Source organism: Pristiophorus japonicus, chromosome 15, assembly GCF_044704955.1.
Source record: "Pristiophorus japonicus isolate sPriJap1 chromosome 15, sPriJap1.hap1, whole genome shotgun sequence".
NCBI lineage: Eukaryota > Metazoa > Chordata > Chondrichthyes > Pristiophoridae > Pristiophorus > Pristiophorus japonicus.
In genome coordinates, this window is record NC_091991.1 from 166,762,785 (window position 1) to 166,783,409 (window position 20,625).

General features: G+C 45.4%; 1 protein-coding gene across 3 annotated transcripts in view; it reads left to right on the forward strand.

Annotated features, from left to right (window-relative positions):
* The first annotated feature begins 5,317 nt into the window (after positions 1–5,317).
* smurf1 (SMAD specific E3 ubiquitin protein ligase 1) overlaps positions 5,318–20,625 on the forward strand; it is a 123,498-nt gene continuing 108,190 nt past the window's right edge. For all 3 annotated transcript variants that reach the window (XM_070901276.1, XM_070901277.1, XM_070901278.1), the window contains exon 1: positions 5,318–5,585. In XM_070901276.1, coding sequence (XP_070757377.1) covers positions 5,531–5,585 — 55 coding nt within the window. In that variant the 5' untranslated portion in view covers positions 5,318–5,530. The remainder of the gene's footprint in view (positions 5,586–20,625) is intronic.

The following is a 20,625-nucleotide window of genomic DNA, read 5'->3' on the forward strand; positions in this document are numbered from 1 at the left end:
TTTCTTTTTCAAGCAAAAATATCCAATTCCCTTTTGAAAGTTACTATTAAATCTGCTTCCACCCTCCCCTTTCTGGCAGTGCATTCCAGATCATAGCAACTCGCTGCGTAAAATTCTCTTCCTCATGTCGCCTCTGGTTTTTTTGCCAATTACAGCAACAGCAACAACTTGTATTTATATAGCGCCTTTAACGTAGTGAAACGTCCCGAGGCACTTCACAGGAGTATTATGAGATAAAAAATTTGACATCGAGCCACATAAGCAGAGATCCGGGCAGATTTCCAAAAGCTTGGTCAAAGAGGTAGGTTTTAAAGAGCGTCTTGAAGGAGGAAAGAGAGGTAGAGAGGTGGAGAGGTTTAGGCAGGGAGTTCCAGAGATTAGAGCCTAGGCAACAGAAAGCACGGCCACCAATGGGTGAGCGATTATAATCAGGGATGCTCAAAAGGGTAGAATTAGAGGAACGCAGACATCTCGGGGGGTTGTGGGGCTGGAGGAGATTACAGAGATAGGGAGGGGCGAGGTCATGGAGGGATTTGAAAACAAGGATGAGAATTTTGAAATCGAGGCATTGCTTAACCAGGAGCCAATGTAGGTCAGCGAGCACAGTGGGTGATGGGTGAGCGGGACTTGGTGCGAGTTAGGACACGGGCAGCCGAGTTTTGGATCACCTCTAGTTTACGTAGGGTAGAACGTGGGAAGCCAGCCAGGAGTGCGTTGGAATAGTCAAGTCTAGAGGTAACAAAGGCATGAATGAGAGCTTCAGTAGCAGATGAGCTGAGGCAAGGACAGAGACGGGCGATGTTACGGAAGTGGAAATAGGCGGTCTAAGTTTTGCTGCAGATATGTGATTGAAAGCTCATTTCAGGGTCCAATATAACACCAAGGTGGTGAACAGTATGGTTCAGCCTCAGACAGAAGTTGGCTGGAGGGATGGAGACTGTGGCTGGGGAATGGAGTTTGTGGTGGGGACTAAAAGCAATGGCTTCGGTCATCCCAATATTCAATTGGAGAAAATTTCTGCTCATCCAGAAATCTGTGCCATCTCGTTCTTGACTCTTTTGCCACTGGAAACAATTTTTCTTTATTTACTCTGACAAAACCCTTCATGATTTTGAACACCTCTATCAAATCTCCCTTTAATCTTCTCTGTTGGAAGGAGGATATTCCCAGCTTCTCTCGCCTCTCCAGATAAGTGAAGTCTCACATTCCTGGTACCATTTTAATAAATGTCCTCTGTACCCTCTCCAAGGCCTTCTTTGATATGTGCTGAGTTAGTTGTTGTCAGCTAGGTTAAGGGAGGACTAACCCAGGAATTTAATTCCCCCTCCCCCCTCCCCCCACTCCCCCCGCCATTTAAACATCCTCTGGTGACCTTGATATGTAAGACATACAAGAAACCATTTGTAGTTTTCTCTAGATCGGGTTTTGGTACTACCGTTCAACATGCCATCTGTTGATGGTATGTCTGTTGGGATTCTCTCAATTCTAAACCTAACCACTTTGTCAATTTCAGAAATCGACATCATTTTATATAAAAAGTATTGTGACCTAGATGATCCCAGTGGATAATTAACTTTATGTATAATTTAATTTTTACTATGCATCATTTTCTAACTGAAATATGCAACTTTGTCCTCGTTAATTTGCCATTGGATGTTGAGGTATCTTATTGGCATGGGGTATGTGGATTACCTTAAAAAAGTGTCACTTTAAATAAGTGAAACTTGCCAATACTGATCAGTCAAGTTTGACACACATTATAGCCCCAATAGTGTCAAGTGCTTTGTTTTGAGCGGATTGGAATGTGGTGGGATTGGTAAAACCAATTACAGACTAATTTATTTTTGTTTCGGTCAGGTAGATATTTGACAGGTGCGGAGTGCACTGTGCCACCCACCCCCTCCCTTCCCCTCAGGGATCCAGCCCACTCCTAAGGTCAGAGAGCTTCGGTTCAGGTTTGCAGGAGCAAATACTTAGGGACTGTTAGAACTTCACCAACTTAAACCATAGATTTCCTAGGGCACATAATCCTGCTGACACTCCAGCGCAGTACTGAGGGAATGTTATACTGTCGGAGGTGCCATCTTTTAGATGAGACATTACCAAGGTTCCATCTTCCTTCTCAGTTGAGCGTAAAATTTCCCATGGCACTATTCAAAGAAGAGCAGTGGAGTTCTCCCTGGTGTCCTGGCCGATAGTTATCCCTTAGCCAACACCTAAAAGAAGATTATCTGATCATCATCATCGCATTACTGTTTTGGGAACCTTGCTGTGTGCAGATAAGATGCCACGTTTCCTACATTACAACACTGACTATACTTCAAAAGTACTTCATTGGCTGTAAAGCGCTTTGGAATGACCTGAGGTCGTGAAAGGTGCTATATAAATGCAAGTCTTACTTGCATTTACGTATTGGTAGACCAATGGTGGAGGTGGGACAATGGGAAATGGGAGATCATGTGATGAAACCTCCAGGAATACAGCCAACCAGGGTTGCTAACCCTAACCATGGGGGCTGCAACTCTGGCTGCCTGCCTCTCTTTTGTGGTCTTGTCTGAGCCCGGGTGACCCTGGAGAGTGCAGTGTATGCCGGTACACTTGAAGCCTTCTGCAACCGATGAGCATCGCAATAACTGAAGGACCTACTGGACATTGATAATATTATGATTTAATTTTACAAGTTTCCTTTATTTGATGGTTTAGATCCTGATTGGTTGTGCCCCTCTTAAAAGGGGCACTTTTTGTTTGATGACACTGGGGGCAATCCAGTGATTCCTTATGGTTTTGAACAACATCACTAAAACAGATTATCTGGTCATTATGGCATTGCTGTTTGTTGGAGCATGCTGTATGCAGATAGTCTGCCACGTTTCCTATATTACAAAAGCGACTGCGCTTTAAAAAGTACTTCACTGATTGTAAAGCCCTTTGTGACGTCCGATGGTTGTGAAAAGGTGCCATTTGAAATGCAAGTCTTTTCTTTCTTTTTCACCAAAACACGGAGGGTCGGTATGGGCATGTAAGTATGTATGTATGTATGTATGTGTGTATGTGTGTGTATGTGCATTTGTATGTATGTGTGTGTATGTATGTACATTTAGGAAGACACGAGTTAATCAGGGACAGTCAGCACGGATTTGTTTAGGGAAGGTCATGTCTGACTAACTTGATTGAATTTTTCAAGGAGGTAACCAGGAGGGTCGATTTTAGCAAAGCTTTTGTTAAGGTCCCACATGGCAGACTGGTCACGAAAGTTAAAGCCCATGGGATCCAGGGCAAAGTAGCAAATTGGATCCAAAATTGGCTCAGAGGCAGGAAGCAAAGGGTAATGGTTGATGGGTGTTTTTGTGACTGGAAGAATGCTTCCAGTGGGGTTCCGCAGGGCTCAGTGCTAGGTCCTTTGCTTTTGTGGTATACATCAATGATCTAGACTTGAATATACACTGCGACATCATCGACCCGAAACGTTAACTCTGTTTTTCTCTCCACAGATGCTGCCTGACCCGTTGAGATTTCCAGTCTCTGTTTTTATTTCAGATTCCAGCATCCACAATATCTTCTTTTTGTATCTATGTGTATATGTATAGGTTCCCACTGGTTCTGTAGTTTAGTTCCACTCCAGCGGGGAGCTTGTCGACTGTGAGATGGAGCATGGCAGCAAAGAAGATTGAGAAGAGGGTTGGGGCAATGACGCAGCCCTGCTTGACCCCGGTCCAGACGTGGATTGGTCCTGTGATGGATCCGTTGATAAGGATCACGGCCTGCATGTTGTCATGGAGCAGGCGGAAGATGGTGAGAAATACCACCAATCATGTCTCTGCAAGATCTTATAAATCCCCTGGGAGGACAGACGCACCACCGTCCTTGTCCAGGCCAACATCCCCAGCATTGAAGCACTGACCACACTTGATCAGCTCCACTGGGCAGGCCACATAGTTTGCATACCAGATATGAGACTCACAAAGCAAGTGCTCCACTCAGAACTCCTTCACGGCAAATGGGCCAAAGGTGGGCAGCGGAAAAGTTACAAGGACACCCTCAAAGCCTCCCTGATAAAGTGCAACATCCCCACTGTCACCTGGGAGTCCCTGGCCAAAGACCTCCCTAAGTGGAAGTGCATCCGGGAGGGCGCTGACCATCTCGAGTCTCGTCGCCGAGAGCATGCAGAAATCAAGCGCAGGTAGCAGAAAGAGCGTGCGGCAAACCAGTCCCACCCACCCCTTCCCTCAACGACTATCTGTTCCATCTGTGACAGAGACTGTGGTTCTTGTACAGCCACCTAAGAACTCATGTTAAGTGTGGAAGCAAGTCTTTCTTGATTCCGAGGGACTGCCTATGATGATAATGTGTATATATATTATATGTGTATATGTATGTCTGGATGTATGTGTGTGCAGCCGCAAACTTAGAAATTGTGCTTTTGATTCCAAACTCTAAATCATTGATATAAATTGTGAACACTTAATTTGATTAAAGTGAAGCTTGGACTATCTTTTTTGTACTTTGGTTCACAGTGGAACAATTGTAATAAAATTGTCTTCCATTACATTCATACTATGCACTGTGCAAGGTATAGTGTGATAGGACGGCCCCGTCCCCCGTGCAATCACATCTTCCTATAATGTGGTGACCAGAACTGCACACAGTACTTGCAGCAGGGCGATGGCAGCGAAGAGGGCGACTGGATTGGACGTCAAGGTCCAGGTCAGCAATTGGAGCGTGGGCAGGTACAGCAGGAATGGCGAGGTTGGGGTGCAGGAGCGGCGAGAGATCGTGGAGTGACATGATCGGGTCCCAGGAGAGGAGAGGGCCCAGGGGCAGCACGGCCAGCCCACACTGCGATATGTGTGCGCACTAGAACCGTGCAGCGGAGCCGGTCTCCAGTCGTCTTGGTTAACACTTGCCACTGGACCAAGACCTAGCTCTGTCAAGCCCGTGTGGTGGCTGGTGTGCAACGGGTACCCCACGTTAAAAAAATCCACACACAGACATCTTCCACCCTTCGGGATGTAGTTCTGGATCTGGAATATCGGGTCCTTCATTGAAACACCTGTGAACTTATCCCTTTTTGTCGTGAAAGAAAGTCATCCTCCATAGAAGGACCGCCTGTGATGGGCGTGTGTGTGTGCGCTTTAAGTCGGGCCTTCAGCTTTAAGGCACAACCACGATGACGCAGCTCTCCGGGGTAACCATGGGAGACAGAGGGAACGCGCGCCGACGCGGGGCTGAGCACGTACGGGCGCCGTGACGTCAGCGCGCCGCGCCTGTCCTTTGTGGGGAGCGCGCGCTGCGGCGGCCGTGACTTGTGTCTCGTGCAGACGCTGTGCGCGTCCGATGGTGTCGGGCCCGGAGTGTGTTTACCCCGGTCTAGAAATCACTTTATTTCCTTTTTATTTTGTATATATTAAAAAAAAGAAACAAAATCTATCTAGATGTTTTTTTTATATATTTTTATGATTAAATAGTGTACAGGCAAGGACCGAGCCGCTGTGTCGGGGAGAAAAAAGGGGATTTTCTTTTTCTCCAAGTAATGTCGAATCCCGGAGCTCGACGGAACGGGTCAAGCATTAAAATCCGGCTGACAGGTAAAAAGAAGTTGAGCGGACTAAAAAAATTTCTGAGGTAATTTTGACGTCTCCGCGGAGGGGAGGGGGAAGAAAGGCCGCAAGATGGAGCTAGAGAAGGAAGAGAGAGTTGTATTATTCTTTTAAAAAGAAAGCCCGGTCCCCCGGTGCAGTGATTGAGTGCTGGTTGGCCGAAGCCGGGACTGCGGCGGCGGGAGTCGGTGTCGGTGTCGGGGCGGTCGAGACTCTCCGGCCAGGCAGGACGGGAGCCTGCCCGCGCACGCGCGCTGGCCCGCTTCCTGTCAGACAGTCAGCCATTGATGGGGCAATAAATGTCCATCTCACTGCAGTCTCATCATTGCTATATGTGTGTATATATAATGTAAACCCAGTGTCTGCTGCTATTGGGGGAAATTTGCAGCCTTGCATTTGCGCAACAGTGGAATGTTTTTTTTTACATGTACAATGTGTGGAACGAGCACTTAAAATACAACTTCAAAGTACTGGGCCCTCTAGCTGTAAACTTGGCAATTCAGGTTATGTCAAATGTACTGAGTCTTAAGTGTAATCCTTTCTGTTTGTGTGTGTGTGTGTGTGTATTGAATGCCACCACATACCAGACAAATACTAATGGTAAAGGGAACATTGATAATCATTAGTGTTTCATTTGGTTTTAGCTTGGTTCATTTTGTAGATATCTTTTTTTAAATGTGGGAAGTTTGGACGTAAATAAAATGTTGTTTTGTTCAACCAGCAGCATTTTAAAGTCCATGACGTTCATTTTGCACAGCAGAATACATATAAATCAATAAGTGTAATGATCAGTGATTCAGATGCAGTATACACTGAATTGTAGGGGATGTAAGTGGTGACTCTGTAATTTGTGATTATCACCTGTCAAATAAATCTTCCTGCTTCCAAAAAGAATTTCAACAACATTTAACTAAAGTTGTCTGGGATACCTTCATAATTAGTATTTTGAGTTATTTCCTATAATCCATTTGATAAGATTACTCACCTGTTAAATTTCAGAGTTAAATGTATTTGGGACATTGCATAGGCTCTGAAGCATTTTTTGTAATGGTTTTGACTGTTAATACAGCTTAATTAGTATGTGGTAGGAGATACATAAACAATTAGTTTTATGAATGCAGACTTCTTTTTCAACTTCTTTTAAATTCAACTTCACTGAATTAATCAGCTGTATTTTCAAGTTGATCAAACTCCTCAGTTTTTGATTTATATCTTTCCAATGTTTACCAAGTTTCAGTGATGGGCGACCGGAAGCTCGGGGGTCACACGCTTATGGACTGAATGCAGGTGTTCCGCAAAGCGGTCACCCAATCTGTTTCTGGCTCCCCAATGTAGAGGAGTCCACAGCTTGAGCAGCGAACGAAGGATACTAAATTGCAAGAAGTACAAGTAAATTGCTATTTCGCATGAAAGGAATGTTTGGGGTCCTGGACAGTGGGAAGGGAGGAGGTGAAAGGGCAGGTATTGCATCTTCCGTGCTTGCACGGGAAGGTGCTGTGGGAAAGGGAAGGGGTGCTGGGGGTGGTTGAGGAGTGGACCAGGGAGCGGTCCCTTCAGAATGCTGAAAGAGGAGGGGGAAGATGTGTCTGGTCGTAGGATCACGCTGGAGGTGGTGGAGGATGATCCGTTGAATGTGGAGGCTGGTGGGCTGAAAGGTGAGGACAAGGGCATCCTTATTGTGGTTCTGGGAGGGAGGGAGGGGATGGGGTGAGCGCAGAAGTGCGGGAAATAGAATGGACCTTGCCGAGAGTCATAGGAACCATCATATCTTAGAGTATCTTGCTATACTTAATATTTTGTATTTGTTCTCGGAATGTGACCCATCCCTAGTTGCCCTGAGAAGGTGGTGGTAGGTCTTCTCCTTGACCTGCTGTAACCCGTGTGGTAATAGTGCTCCCAGAATGGTGTTCGGGAGGGAATTCCAAGATTTTCACCCAGTGATCATGAAGGACTGGCAATATTTCTCCATGTGTGACTTGAAAGTGCTGGTGTTATCTTGTATTGTTGCTCTTGTCCATCTTGCTGGTAGAGTTCACAGAGCTGGTAGGTGCTGTCAAAGTAACCTTGGTGAATTGTTCAATACATCCTGTAAATCGTGGCTGCAGTATGTACTATGTGCTGTCAGTGGTGGAGAACATAGATATTGAATCCAATGTCAAGGATGTTATCCAAACTGACTGAGTTGTCCTGGATGGTGTCAAGCTTCTTGAGTGCTATTGCGGCCGCATCTATCCAAGCAAGTGGTGAGTATTCCATCACACTTCTGACTTGAGTCTTGTAGATGGTGGGCTGGCTTTGAGAAGTCAGAAGCTGAGCCACAGAGTAGCCAGTCTCTGCCCTGTTTTTGTAGCCACAGTGTTGATATGACTGGTCCAGTTAAGCTCCTGGTCAAGGGTTATCCTCAGGATTTTGATGATGGGGCACTTGGCCATGATGATGTTTAAAAGTCAGGGGCAATGGGTTGGGCCTTTCCTTGTTGGAGATGGTTATTACCTGGCACGTGTGTGGCATGAATATTACCTAACACATGCTAGCTCATATATTCCAGGTCCTGCTGCTTCAGAATTGTAGTAACTGTGAATGGAGCTAAACACTGTTAAATAATCAGCGAACAGCTCCACTCCTGGCCTTATGACTGAGGAAAGCAGCTGAAGATGTTTGGGCCTATGTTGTCAGACTGCAATGATAGTTATCCAGCAACCACAATTATCTTCCTTTATGTTCGATATGACTCCAGTCACTGGAGAGTTTCCCTCTTGACTCCTATTGACCTCAGTTTGAGCTATGGTTCCTTGCTGCCACTGTAGGTTGAATGCTGCCTTGATGTTTGAAATGCTTGAAACTATCATTAAGGAAGAAATAGCGGGACATCTGGATAGGAATAGTGCAATCAAGCAGACGCAGCATGGATTCATGAAAGGGAAATCATGTTTAACTAACTTACTGGAATTCTTTGAGGATATAACGAGCATGGTGGATGGAGGTGTACCAATGGATGTGGTGTATTTAGATTTCCAAAAGGCATTCGATAAGGTGCCACACAAAAGGTTACTGCAGAAGATAAAGGTACGCGGAGTCAGAGGAAATGTATTAGCATGGATAGAGAATTGGCTGGCGAACAGAAAGCAGAGAGTCGGGATAAATGGGTCCTTTTCCGGTTGGAAATCAGTGGTTAGTGGTGTGCCACAGGGATCAGTGCTGGGACCACAACTGTTTATATACATAGATGACCTAGAGGAGGGGACAGAGTGTAGTGCAACAAAATTTGCAGATGACACTAAGATTAGTGGGAAAGCGGGTTGTGTAGAGGACTGAGGCTACAAGGAGATTTGGATAGGTTAAGTGAATGGGCTAAGGAATACAATGTCGGAAAGTGTGAGGTCATCCACCTTGGGGGGAAAAAAAACAGTAAAAGGGAATATTATTTGAATGGGGAGAAATTACAACATGCTGCGGTGCAGAGGGACCTGGGGGTCCTTGTGCATGAAACTCTTTTAGGAGTCAACAAAAAACATTAAACCGTGCCCCCCGATCTGGGGGAAACACCAACATTTACAAGGCCCTTTTTTTATTTTTTGGGGGTTTTTTTTTGGGCACAGAATCAAATTTTTTCCAAGTGCCCCCTATAAAAGGGGAGGAGGACACTAAAAGCACTGGCAATTAAAACAAATTAACTTAAAAAATATAAAATCAAATTAAAATTTGGTTGCCGGGCGTGATGATGCACTCCAGTCCCTCCGGTGCCCACCTCTCGCGGAAGGCCGCGAGCGTACCGGTGGACACCGTGTGCTCCATCTCCAAGGATACCCTGGACCGGATGTATGCGCGGAAGAGAGGCAGGCAGTCTGGCTGAACGACCCCCTCGACCGCCCGCTGCCTGGACCGGCTGATGGCCCCCTTGGCCGTGCCCAGGAGCAGTCCTACGAGGAGGCCTTCGGACCTACCCACTCCCCTCCGCACAGGGTGCCCGAAGATCAGGAGTGTGGGACTGAAGTGCAGCCAGAATTTCAGGAGCAGCCCCTTTAAATAACAGAACAGGGGCTGCAACCTCGTGCACTCAATAAAAACATGGAACACGGACTCTTCCAGACCGCAGAAATTGCAGGCGGCCTGGGAGCCCGTGAACCGGCTTAAAAATTTATTGCACGGCACTGCTCCGTGCACCACCCTCCAGGCCAAGTCCCCGACAAATAGTGGGAGGACCCCTGCGTAGAGTGCCCTCCATCGGGGACCCCCGCCTCCTCCGGATGGCAAGATGGTACGCCATGGCGTGTCCGGACGGCAGGCGAGGATGGCGAAGTTGAGAGTGTGCAGGAGCAGCCCGTACAGGAAACCCCTCCGCGCGGAACTGAAAGGCACGGAGGGGATTTCCCCGAGGCGGCTCAAGTTGTGAGGCGCCGGCCCCCGAGGGAGGTTCCGGGGTTTGGCGCCGATGAGGAATTCCGTCCGGACGGGGGTCAGTTCGGACGGGATCTCCCCACGTGCTTGAGCCTCCTCGATGCACCTAACGGATTCGGGGGCCCAGAGCTCTTTTTAGCGACTCGATGGCATCGGCCGTGTGGCGGACGTTGGCAGAATTTAGGCGCCGCGCCAACGTGTCTGGCGCCATCCAGCCCGCTCCTCCGTCATTGAGCAGGTCCCTGACCCTGGTCACCTCACCAGCCACAGCCCTCTCGTCCGACCGCCACCCAAAACCTCGGTCGTGGAGGTACGGATTCCCGAGCAGCGGCTCCTGCAGGACGGCCGCCACTCCAGCCGGTGGAGAGCTGCGCTTGGTGGAGACTTTGTTCCAGACCCTGATGAGTTCCTTGTAAAAGACAGGCTCCCAAAAGGTTAGTTTGCAGGTGCAGCAGGTAATCAGGAAGGCAAATGGAATGTTGGCCTTCATTGCGAAAGGGATGGAGTACAAAAGCAGGGAGGTGTTGCTGCAACTGTATAAGGTATTGGTAAGGCCGTACCTGGAGTACTGTGTGCAGTTTTGGTCACCTTACTTAAGGAAGGATATACTAGCTTTGGAAGGGGTACAGAGACTATTCACTAGGCTGATTCGAGAAATGAGGGGGTTAACTTATGATGATAGATTGAGTAGACTGGGTCTTTACTCCTTGGAGTTCAGAAGGATAAGGGGTGATCTTATAGAAACATTTAAAATCATGAAAGGGATGGACAAGATAGAGGCAGAGAGGTTGTTTCCATTGCTGGGGGAGACTAGAACTAGGGGGCACAGCCTCAAAATACGGAGGAGCCAATTTAAAACCGAGTTGGGAAAGAATTTCTTCTCCCAGAGGGTTGTGAATCTGTGGAATTCTCTGCAAGGAAGCAGTTGAGGCTGGCTCATTGAATGTTTTCAAGTCAAAGATAGATAGATTTTTAAGCAATAAGGGAATTAAGGGTTACGGGGAGAGGGCGGGTAAGTGGAGCTGAGTCCACGGCCAGATCAGCCATGACCTACTCCTGTTCCTAATTCTTATGTTCTTAAGTTCTTATGTTGAGGACAGTTATTCACCCCTCCTGGCATTGAGCTCTTGTGTACATTTTTGGACCACCCCAACCTCTGTCGTCTAGCTACAGTACGCGGACGACACCTGCGTCTGCGCACATAGAGGCTGAACTCCAGGACATAGTAGACGTATTTACTGAGGCGTACAACAGCATGGGCCTTACGCTAAACATCAGTAAGACAAAGATCCTCCACCAGCCTGTCCTCGCCACACAGCATTGTGCCCCAGTCATCAAGATCCACGGTGCGGCCATGGAAAACGTGGACCACTTCCCTTATATCAGGACCCTCCCATCAACAAGAGCAGGCATTGACGACGAGATCCAACACTGCCTGCAGTGCGCCAGTGCAGCCTTTGGCCGCCTGAGGAAAAGAATGTTTGAAGACCAGACCTTCAAAACTGCCACAAAGCTCATGGTACATAAAGCTGTAGTAATACCAGGCCCCCCTACATGGCTCAGAAACATGGACCATGTACAGTAGACACCTCAAGTCGCTGGAGAAATACCAACGATGTCTCCGCAAGATCCTACAAATCCCCTGGGAGGACAGACGCACCAACGTTGGCGTCCTCGTCCAGGCCAACATCCCCAGCGTTGAAGCACTGACCACACTTGATCAGCTCTGCTGGGCAGCCACATCGTTTGCATGCCAGACACAGGACTCTACTCTGAACTCCTTCACGAGAAATGAGCCAAAGGTGGGCAGCGGAAACGTTACACGAACACCCTCAAAGCCTCCCTGATAAAGTGCAACATCCCCACTGACACCTGGGAGTCCCTGGCCAAAGATCACCCTAAGTGGAGGAAGTGCATCCAGGAGAGCCCTAAGCACCTCGAGTCACGTCGAGAGCATGCAGAAATCAAGCGCAGGCAGCGGAAAGAGCGTGCGGCAAACCTGTCCCACCCACCCTTCCCTCAACGACCTGTGATAGGGACTGTGGTTCTCGTATTGGACTGTACAGCCACCAAAGGACTCGTGTTAAGAGTGGAAGCAAGTCTTCCTCGATTCCGAGGGACTGCCTATGATATTTTTTGAACAAGGCTGTGACTAGGTCAGGAGCCAATTTCTCCATATGAATCAGCATTGAATGTCTGAGCAAGTTATTGGAAAGTAGATGTTGCTTATTGGCACAGTTAATGAATCTTTCTATCATGATTAGTTGTATTCTGAAAAGAGTTGGGTTGGATTTGATTTGTTCTGCTTTTTGTTGACGGGCATAACTGAGTAATATTCCATGTTGTCAATTGTCACAGCTGCAGTGGAAAAGAGGGGCTGGGGGCAGCTCATTCTGGTGTGTAGTTATTCAGCACTACAGCTGGGATGTTGTCAGGACCAATAATCTTCATTGTGTCCAGTGTACTCAGCCACTTAATGTTACATAGAGTGAACCAAATAGGCTGGACACTGGCATCTATGATGGTGGGCACCTTGGGAGGGAGACAAGTGTGATTAATCACAGTTTGGTTGCATATGGAATTATTTTGCCTATATGGTGCTAATGCACAGCATTTCTTCTGGAGCTTGAGCTTTTTAATGCAAGTCTGTAGCCAGTTAACTGAGGTTTGCCTCCTTATGATTAAGTATTCTACATTAGATGTTACTTCGCTAACACCAACAACAGCTTGTATTTATATAGCACCTTTAACATAGCAAAATGTCCCATGGTGCATCACGAGTGTTATCAAACAAAATTTGCAACTGAGCCACAAGGAGCTATTGGGACAGGTGACCAAAAGCTTGATCAAAGAGGTAGGCTCTAAGGAACGCCTTAAATGGGGAGAGAGGGGTGGAGAGGTTTAGGGAGGGAAGTCCAGAGCTTATGGCCGAGGCAGCTGAACTCATGGTCTCCAGTGGTGGTGCAAAAAAAATCAGGGATGAACAAAAGGCCAGAATTGGAGGAGTGCGTAGATCTTGGAAGATTGTTGGGCTGGAGGATGTTACAGAGATAGGAAGGGGAGAGTCCATGGAAGGATTTGAAAATGAGGATGAGAATTTTAAAATTAAGGTGTTGCTGGACTCTGAGCCAATGAAGGTCAATGAACACACGGGAAGGTCAATGAACACATGGGTGATGGATGCGAATTAGGATATGCGCAGCAGAGTTTTAGATAAGCTCCAGTTTAGAGGGTGCAAGCTGGGCGGCCGGCCAGGAGAGCATTAGAGCAGTTGATTCTGGAGGTAACAAAGGCATGAATGAGGGTTTCGGCAGCAGATGATCTGAGGCAGGGGCGGAGATGCGTTATGGAGTTGGAAGTAGGCGGCGGTCTTGGTGATGGGAGAGGATATGGGATCAGAAGCTCGGGGTCAAAAAGGTTGCGTACAGCCTGGTTCAGCTGCGAGACAGTGGGATGTCTGCCAAACATTTACATAGATGCTTCCTAATGGGATTTTTAAAGCTTCAGAATATCTAGAATTAGGTGGTCATTGATTCTGTTCCCTGGTGATAGCAGACATTGGTTAAACCAGAAAGATTAATCCTTGCATTCTGTAGGACTGAAACCCAAAGGACCTATACATTCTGGAGTTGCCATTGAAGATGGTGCCCAGTTGGCTAAGTCTCAGCGAGACATCATGAGGTTATGGAATAGTGAATTGACTAATGACCCCTGAATCCTCCCTCTAAATAGTGCAATGTTCCCAATAATTACATCAACATGGGATGACCCAAATGTACTTCTGTAAGTAGCCTGTGATCTGTGACACACTGTGCAGTGACTTTACATACATGTTGGTGCACCAAAATAAAGTTTAAAATTGTGAGGGCCTAGGATAGAGTGGAAATGAAGGACCTCTTTCCTTTGGCAGAGGGATCAATAACCAGTGGGCATAGATATAAAGTAATTGGTAAGAGGTTTAGTGGGGATTTGAGGGGAATTTTCTTTCACTCAGAGGGTGGTGGGGGTAGGGAACTCACTGTCTAAAAGGTAGTAGAGGCAGAAACCCTCGCCACTTAAAAAAAAACTACTTGGATATGCACTTGAAGTGTCGTAACCTGCAAGACTACGGACCAAGAGCTAGAAAGTGGGATTACGTTGGATAGTTCTTTGTCGGCTGGTGCAGACACGATGGGCCGAAATGGCCTCATTCTGTGCTGTAAATTTCTATGATTCTATGAAAGGCCAGTCTTCGAGTTTAAAAACTGTCCTTTTGCTGCTGGGCCCTGGGTTGAAATCCAATCCAGTCCAGTGTGTTGGAGATTGGATTTGCAATTACAAGGGTTCTATGTGAAATCAACTTGGCCTTGTCTTAATCCAGTTCTTATGGTCCTATAGCAAAAACGACCCCTAATTTGTGGTTCGAATGAAGAACTTGTAACTGCAAGGAATAGCTGAGGTGACTAGCATAGATGCATTTAAAAGGAAGCTAAATAAACATGATGGAGAAAGGAATAGAAGGATATGTTGATGGGATTAGTTGAAGGGCAGGAGAAGGCTTGTGTGGAGCATAAACACCAGCATTGAGTTGTTGGTCCGAATGTCCTGCTTCTGTTCTGTAAATACTATCTCAGCTCTGTCTCCAATGAATCATGCATGGTACATCTAGTTTTGTATACAGATGGAGCTTCTCTTCTCAACCTTGTGATTAGCTTCCATTAGATCGACAGAGTCACTTGCTTATCAAGTCCTTCCATCTTCCTTCTGTATTCCCTCAGCTCAGGATCCATTCGCAGCTTGCATCAACAACACTGTTCTCGCTTTGCCTTCAGACTCAACCTACACTCAAATCCACAAGCTTAAGGCATCACAGCAATAATGGTAGATGATAGCACGCCTTTTTTGGAAAAAAAGTGGTTTCTGTGTTGGGCTCCCAAACTTCAGCCTGTTTAAACACCAATAGGGAGCTTTGACTATGTGCTATTCAGTCCAATGTTTAATACACAGATGTGCTGTGTTCCTGTACTTGCCCCTCTGTTGGAGAGAATGTATTTTGGATTGCACTACCCCATCTCATTCACCAGCATGAAACTGGGGTACTGCAGGAGTGCAGCTGCATGGTTTTCAGCCCCCTAACAGATCGTCATACAACTTTTCCAGCACATCTCTGTTGCAAATTGTGTATCCAGCATGCACATTGATTTCCTTGCAAGTACCTTTTTTTAGAAAAAAAGTTGCCTTTTTTCTCAAGATTTTTTCCTCCTTCCTCCCTACCTCCCCTTCCTTTTCTCTCTCTCCTGCCATACCCCTTCTGTAGGTTATCTTTATCTCTTTGCTCCCTGAACCTCTTGTGTTCCTTTCTTCCCCTTTATCAATGAATACTTCACCCAGATGCCAATTCTGATCAGCACTGAATTTTTTTCAGGCCACTCTCCAAAACCCACCTGAAGTCCTTCCATGAACTTTTTCTCACCTGCAAAAAAAAAAGTCATTAAAATAAACATTGGCGCGAGTTGGAGAAGGACCTGAAAAATGCAGCTTGATGCAACTGTATGAGGGACATGCACTGGCATAAGGCAAGTGAGAGTAGGGCTCGGGAGGGCAGGTCTGGAATGAAATGCGTTGGTGGCCAACTGAATTATATAACTGATTTTATCTGTGTTCAAGGAAAAATTAGTCAACAGTTATCCATGACAAATAAGTGCTCAGATTGTGACCTCATGGTATCTATTGGCCAATCACATCACTTAAATTGGACAGACGACTCAATAGTTATTTACCATCTAATTTGCATAGATGACTTGTCCTGCAGGTCATTAATTGAACAACTATGTTTAGATCTGTTTATCTGCACTAGCTAGTTCATGGGCAGTAAAGGTGTCATTAACATCCACATAAAGTCTTGTAATCAAAGAGACAAGCTAGTATTTTCAGCCTAAATGTGTGTGTTATTAACTTCATGTGAAGGAGGTTAAATGTTGTAAAGTCACTGTTCAATATTTAATTTCCGTTGTCACTAATGCTTAAAAGTACTGCTATTCAGATTGGTAAACCTGAAGTGATGTTTGGGTATGTTTTTATTCGTTAGATTCCAACTTGAAATCAAGCAAAATATATCAGTGGTTACAGATTATTTGCATTCTTATTAGTGGGAAATTTTAACTTTATTTTCTCTCTCAAATTGTGAATTGCAGTTTGTGCTAGAACACCTTGTTTCAGTGAAAGCAGGTTTGAACAAAATGTTTTTGGACTCTTCCTCTTCGTTTAATTTGCATAGACTACAACCAGTTCAGAGAAAAAAATTAATAGAATGAATCTCACTTTCTTTGAATTAATCAAACCATTGAAAACCATGTTTCTTTTAATTTTTAAAATATTCTCATTGGGAGTTTCTGACTGTGTCTGAAGCATCATTGAAAGCACAAGTTACTTTATTAATGAGCTCCATCAATCCCCTCCGTGCCCACTGCCGTACAGCACTAAGCCATACAGAAGAGAAGGTCTGGTTGGTTATGTTTACTTGTTTTGGCTGCAGTTTGTAACAGTTGGTCTCCGTATGATGGGCGAGGGAAGAGAAAATTGCTGCTCCCAATTCTTGTCTCCTGAAACACAGTTGGAAAGTATACTTTTGAGGGCACTAGGTAAGAACAGATTGAGTTTAACTACGATGCAGAATAACTATTCACCTTCTAGGCTCGCACGCAAATAGTATTTGAGTGGGAACATGTAGGGCTGTCAGAGCCCATGGAATCCCTGCAAGAATGGAAAAGAGGGAAAGAAGAATTGGGTGAAATAAGAAAAGATGAACTACATTATATTCCTCCAAGTATTTTGCCAATACCAAACAAAAAAAAAGATGCAAATCGTTTAAATGTTTTGATTCCCTCCCCATTCCAAATGAGTTACTGATGTTGAGATTAACTTGAACTAATCTGCTTTTACATTTGTTGAAATAAACTGTACTGCAGTGTTAGGAGTGTTTCAATTCGGATGGTATGGTTTTAAAGAAGTACAATTGCACAGGACTTCTAGTTAGAGTTTATTAATTGTGCCTTTGCCCATCTTGCAATTGCTTGATTACATCAAGCATTATTGGGCCCTGCTGTTCTCTGCCAAAACTGCTCACTACTCCAGGATCATCCTGGAATGCAGGCTTCTTTTCTCCACTACCAGCCATCTCTGTAAACCCCTCTCCCTTGGCCCCCCACCCTCTAACAGCATGCGAGGAGCTCATAGATCTCTTTGTCATTAAGATTGAGACCATCCGTTCAGCTGCCTCTGCCGCATCCTCCCTTCCCCTGGTCCACCAGGCCAAACTTGCCCCAAGGTATTGCCCTACACTAGCATCTTCTCGCATCTTCCTCTAGTTTTTCTCCGATCTCTAAGCTCATCTTATCCATGAGATCACTTTCTGCTCTCTCGACCCAACTCTTATTAAACTGCTGACTGTCCAACATTCCTTCCTGACCTCATGCTAGCTGATATTGTGAATTGTTTCCTCTCCGGTACTGTCTCCGTCCTTTTCAAATCTGCCACATCATCAGATGCAGCAGAGGTAGCTAAACGGATGGTCTTAATCTTTAGTGACAAAAAGCCCATCCTCAACCTCGCTGATGTTGCAAACTACCTTCTTTTTCTTAGGCAGTCCCTTGGAATTGAGGATGACTTGCTTCCACACTAAAATTAGTTCTAACTTGACTGATGAGACCAATGTGGGATCTACAGTCTCTGTCACAGGTGGGGCAGATGGTGGTGGATGAGTGGGATGCTTGATTTGTCATACGTTCCTTCCGCTGTTTCGACTTGGCTTCCGCGTGCTCCTGGCGACGAGACTCGGAAATGTTTGGGGCCGTCTCGGATGCTTCTCTTCCACTTTGAGTGGTCTTGGGCAAGGGATTGACGAGTCGGTGGGGATGTAAAATTCATTCCAAGGAGGTTTCGAGGATGTCCTTGAAGCATTTTCTCTGCCTTCCTGGGGCTCGCCTGCTGTGATGTAGCTCAGAGTAAAGTGCAAACTATCACTCCATTGCCATCCTCCCTTTCCTCTGAAAGGTCTTTGAACCTGTTTTGTGCCTCCCAAAACTGTGTCCATATTTCCTATAACTCTATGTTTGAACTCTCCAGTAAGGTTTCTGCCCTCACCACAGCATTAAACAAAGTTACGATTGACATCCTATGTGTCTGACATGTTGCACACTCTGTTCTTGTCCTTCTCGACTTGTCTCTGTACCTTTTTGACACGTGCATACAATTTTCCTCTAATGCTGCTCCCCTGTTGTCTGGCTGACTGGGACTGCCCGGGTCTGGTTCCACTTATACCTATCCAGTCGTAGCCAGTGAATCCCCTGCAATGGTTCTTTTCCTGTCCCTGCATTACCTCTGGAGTCCCCCAAGGATCTGTCCTAGCCCTCCTCCCCATTTCACATTGACATGTTGCCCCTCAGCGACTTAATTTGAAACCACAAACAACATCAGGTTCCACATGTACGCTAACGACACCCAACCCTAACTCATCATCTGTTGACCCTTCAACTGTCCTTGTGTTGTCAAACTGCCTGTCCGACATCCAGTTCCAGATAAAGTTTCCTAGTTAAACATTGGAAAGACCTACATTTGCTCCCAGTCCATTAATGCCTCAATTTTAAAATTCTCATTCTTGCGTTCAAATCCCTCTATGGTCTTGCTTCTCCCTATCTCTGTAGTCTCCGCCAGTCCTACAATCCTCTGCAGGCAGAGAAGGGGACCTGCCATAGTCCTACACCAATGATCTTGGCAACTGGAGATGGGCAATAAATGTTGTCTTACTAGTGTTGCCCATATCCCAAGAACAAATATTAAAGAAGATCTTCTTTTCAAAGAGAAAACTACAGCATCTTTGTTACACTCTGTTCAGAAAAAAATTATATTTGGGTCTTGGTTTATGAAGATAAGATCATAATGAAAATGGTAAAGAACGACAATGTCTCGGGTATATAATTTACATCTGGTATAATTGTTACATGAGAAGAAGTGCCACTTGGAGCAATATTATTTTAAAATATATCTTGTGGATGCTATGACAATTGTAAGTTTCCAGACATAAATTGATTTTTTTTCTTGGAAAGGGTACAGAGCAAAGGTGGGTAAATGGAGTTGAGGTGCAGATCAACCATGATCTAATTGCATGCTAGAGCAGGCTAAATGGCCCACTTCCTATCCCTATGTTCCTAATATTCAGTGAAAATGGAGAAAGTCACATTTTTGATGCATCTCTACAGCTGCACTTTTTCACCCAGTCAATATATAATTAGTTCCTAAACTAATGTGGAGCTTCCACATTTGAGTGCCCATTGTCTCAGTTCTTCAGAACGTATTAGATTGCTGCTATGATTTCCCCTCTGCTTGAAAAATATAAAGTGTTTTGTTAATGTTTTAACCTCTGTAGAAACAGTATTATTGCAATGGTGAAAGGAATGAAAATGTGTATTTGGAAATAGCAGAAGGGAAAAATGCAAACTTCCTTGAATTAATGCTCTAAATGAATATAATTAACTTTTGATTCCTGCTTACTGAAGATTTTCTATAAGTTGAAAAATATGTAAATTATATAACAATAGTCATCAGCACTATTAGTTCATGAATGGAATTAATCCCCATGCACCATTTGTGTAATTGCTAACATAGTAACAGATTCCAGTGAAATTCAAGTTTAAGCACAGACATGGCCCCAATCTAATCTAGGTCGGACAAGCAGATCCCCATCTAAACCCTCATAGCAAAATGAAGTATTTTATAATTGTAATCCTGAATTGTTAGTCAAAATTGGTAGGCCAAATTTGATTGGAGCTCTAATTTTGATACTGTATGTTCCTCTCTTTTGATTGATCAGCTTTGTTTTGCTCATTAAATCTTCACACATCTAATAGCCAGGCAAAAATTAATGCAGCAAGATCTCCCCATTCATGTTGTCATAAATAATATGAAAATACAGCCTTCCGTAAGAAGGGTTGAGATGGGGATCTGCTTGACCGACCTAGATTAGATTGGGGCCATTTGTATGTTTAAACTTGAATTTCACTGGAATCTGTTACTATGTTAGCAGTTACACAAGTGGTGCATGGGGATTAATTCCATTCAGGAACTAATAGTGCCGATGACTTTTGCTGCTGTATAACAGTGTGGATAAAGGGGTCAGTAACTTTTAGCATTGTTATTACCAGTTTAAGTGTATCTAAGGGTTAAGACATGGCAGGAGAGCTCGGTCGGGTGTTATGCTCCTCCTGTACCATGTGGGAACTCAGGGACGCTTCCGGTGTCCCTGACGACTATGTGTGCGGGAAGTGTATCCGCCTCCAGCTCCTGACGGTCCGCGTTACGGAATTGGAGCTGAGGGTGGATTCACTCTGGAGCATCCACGATGCTGAGAATGACGTGAGTATCACGTGTAGTGAGTTGGTCTTACCGCAGGGAAAGGGTCCACAGCCAGATAGGGAATGGAAGACCAGCAGGAAGAGTAGAGCAAGGAAGGTAGTGCAGGGGTCCCCTGCGGTCATCCCCCTGCAAAACAGATACACCGCTTTGGGTACTGTTGAGGGGAATGACTCATCAGGGGAGGGCAGCAGCAGCCAAGTTCATGGCACCGTGGCTGGCTCTGCTGCACAGGAGGACAAGA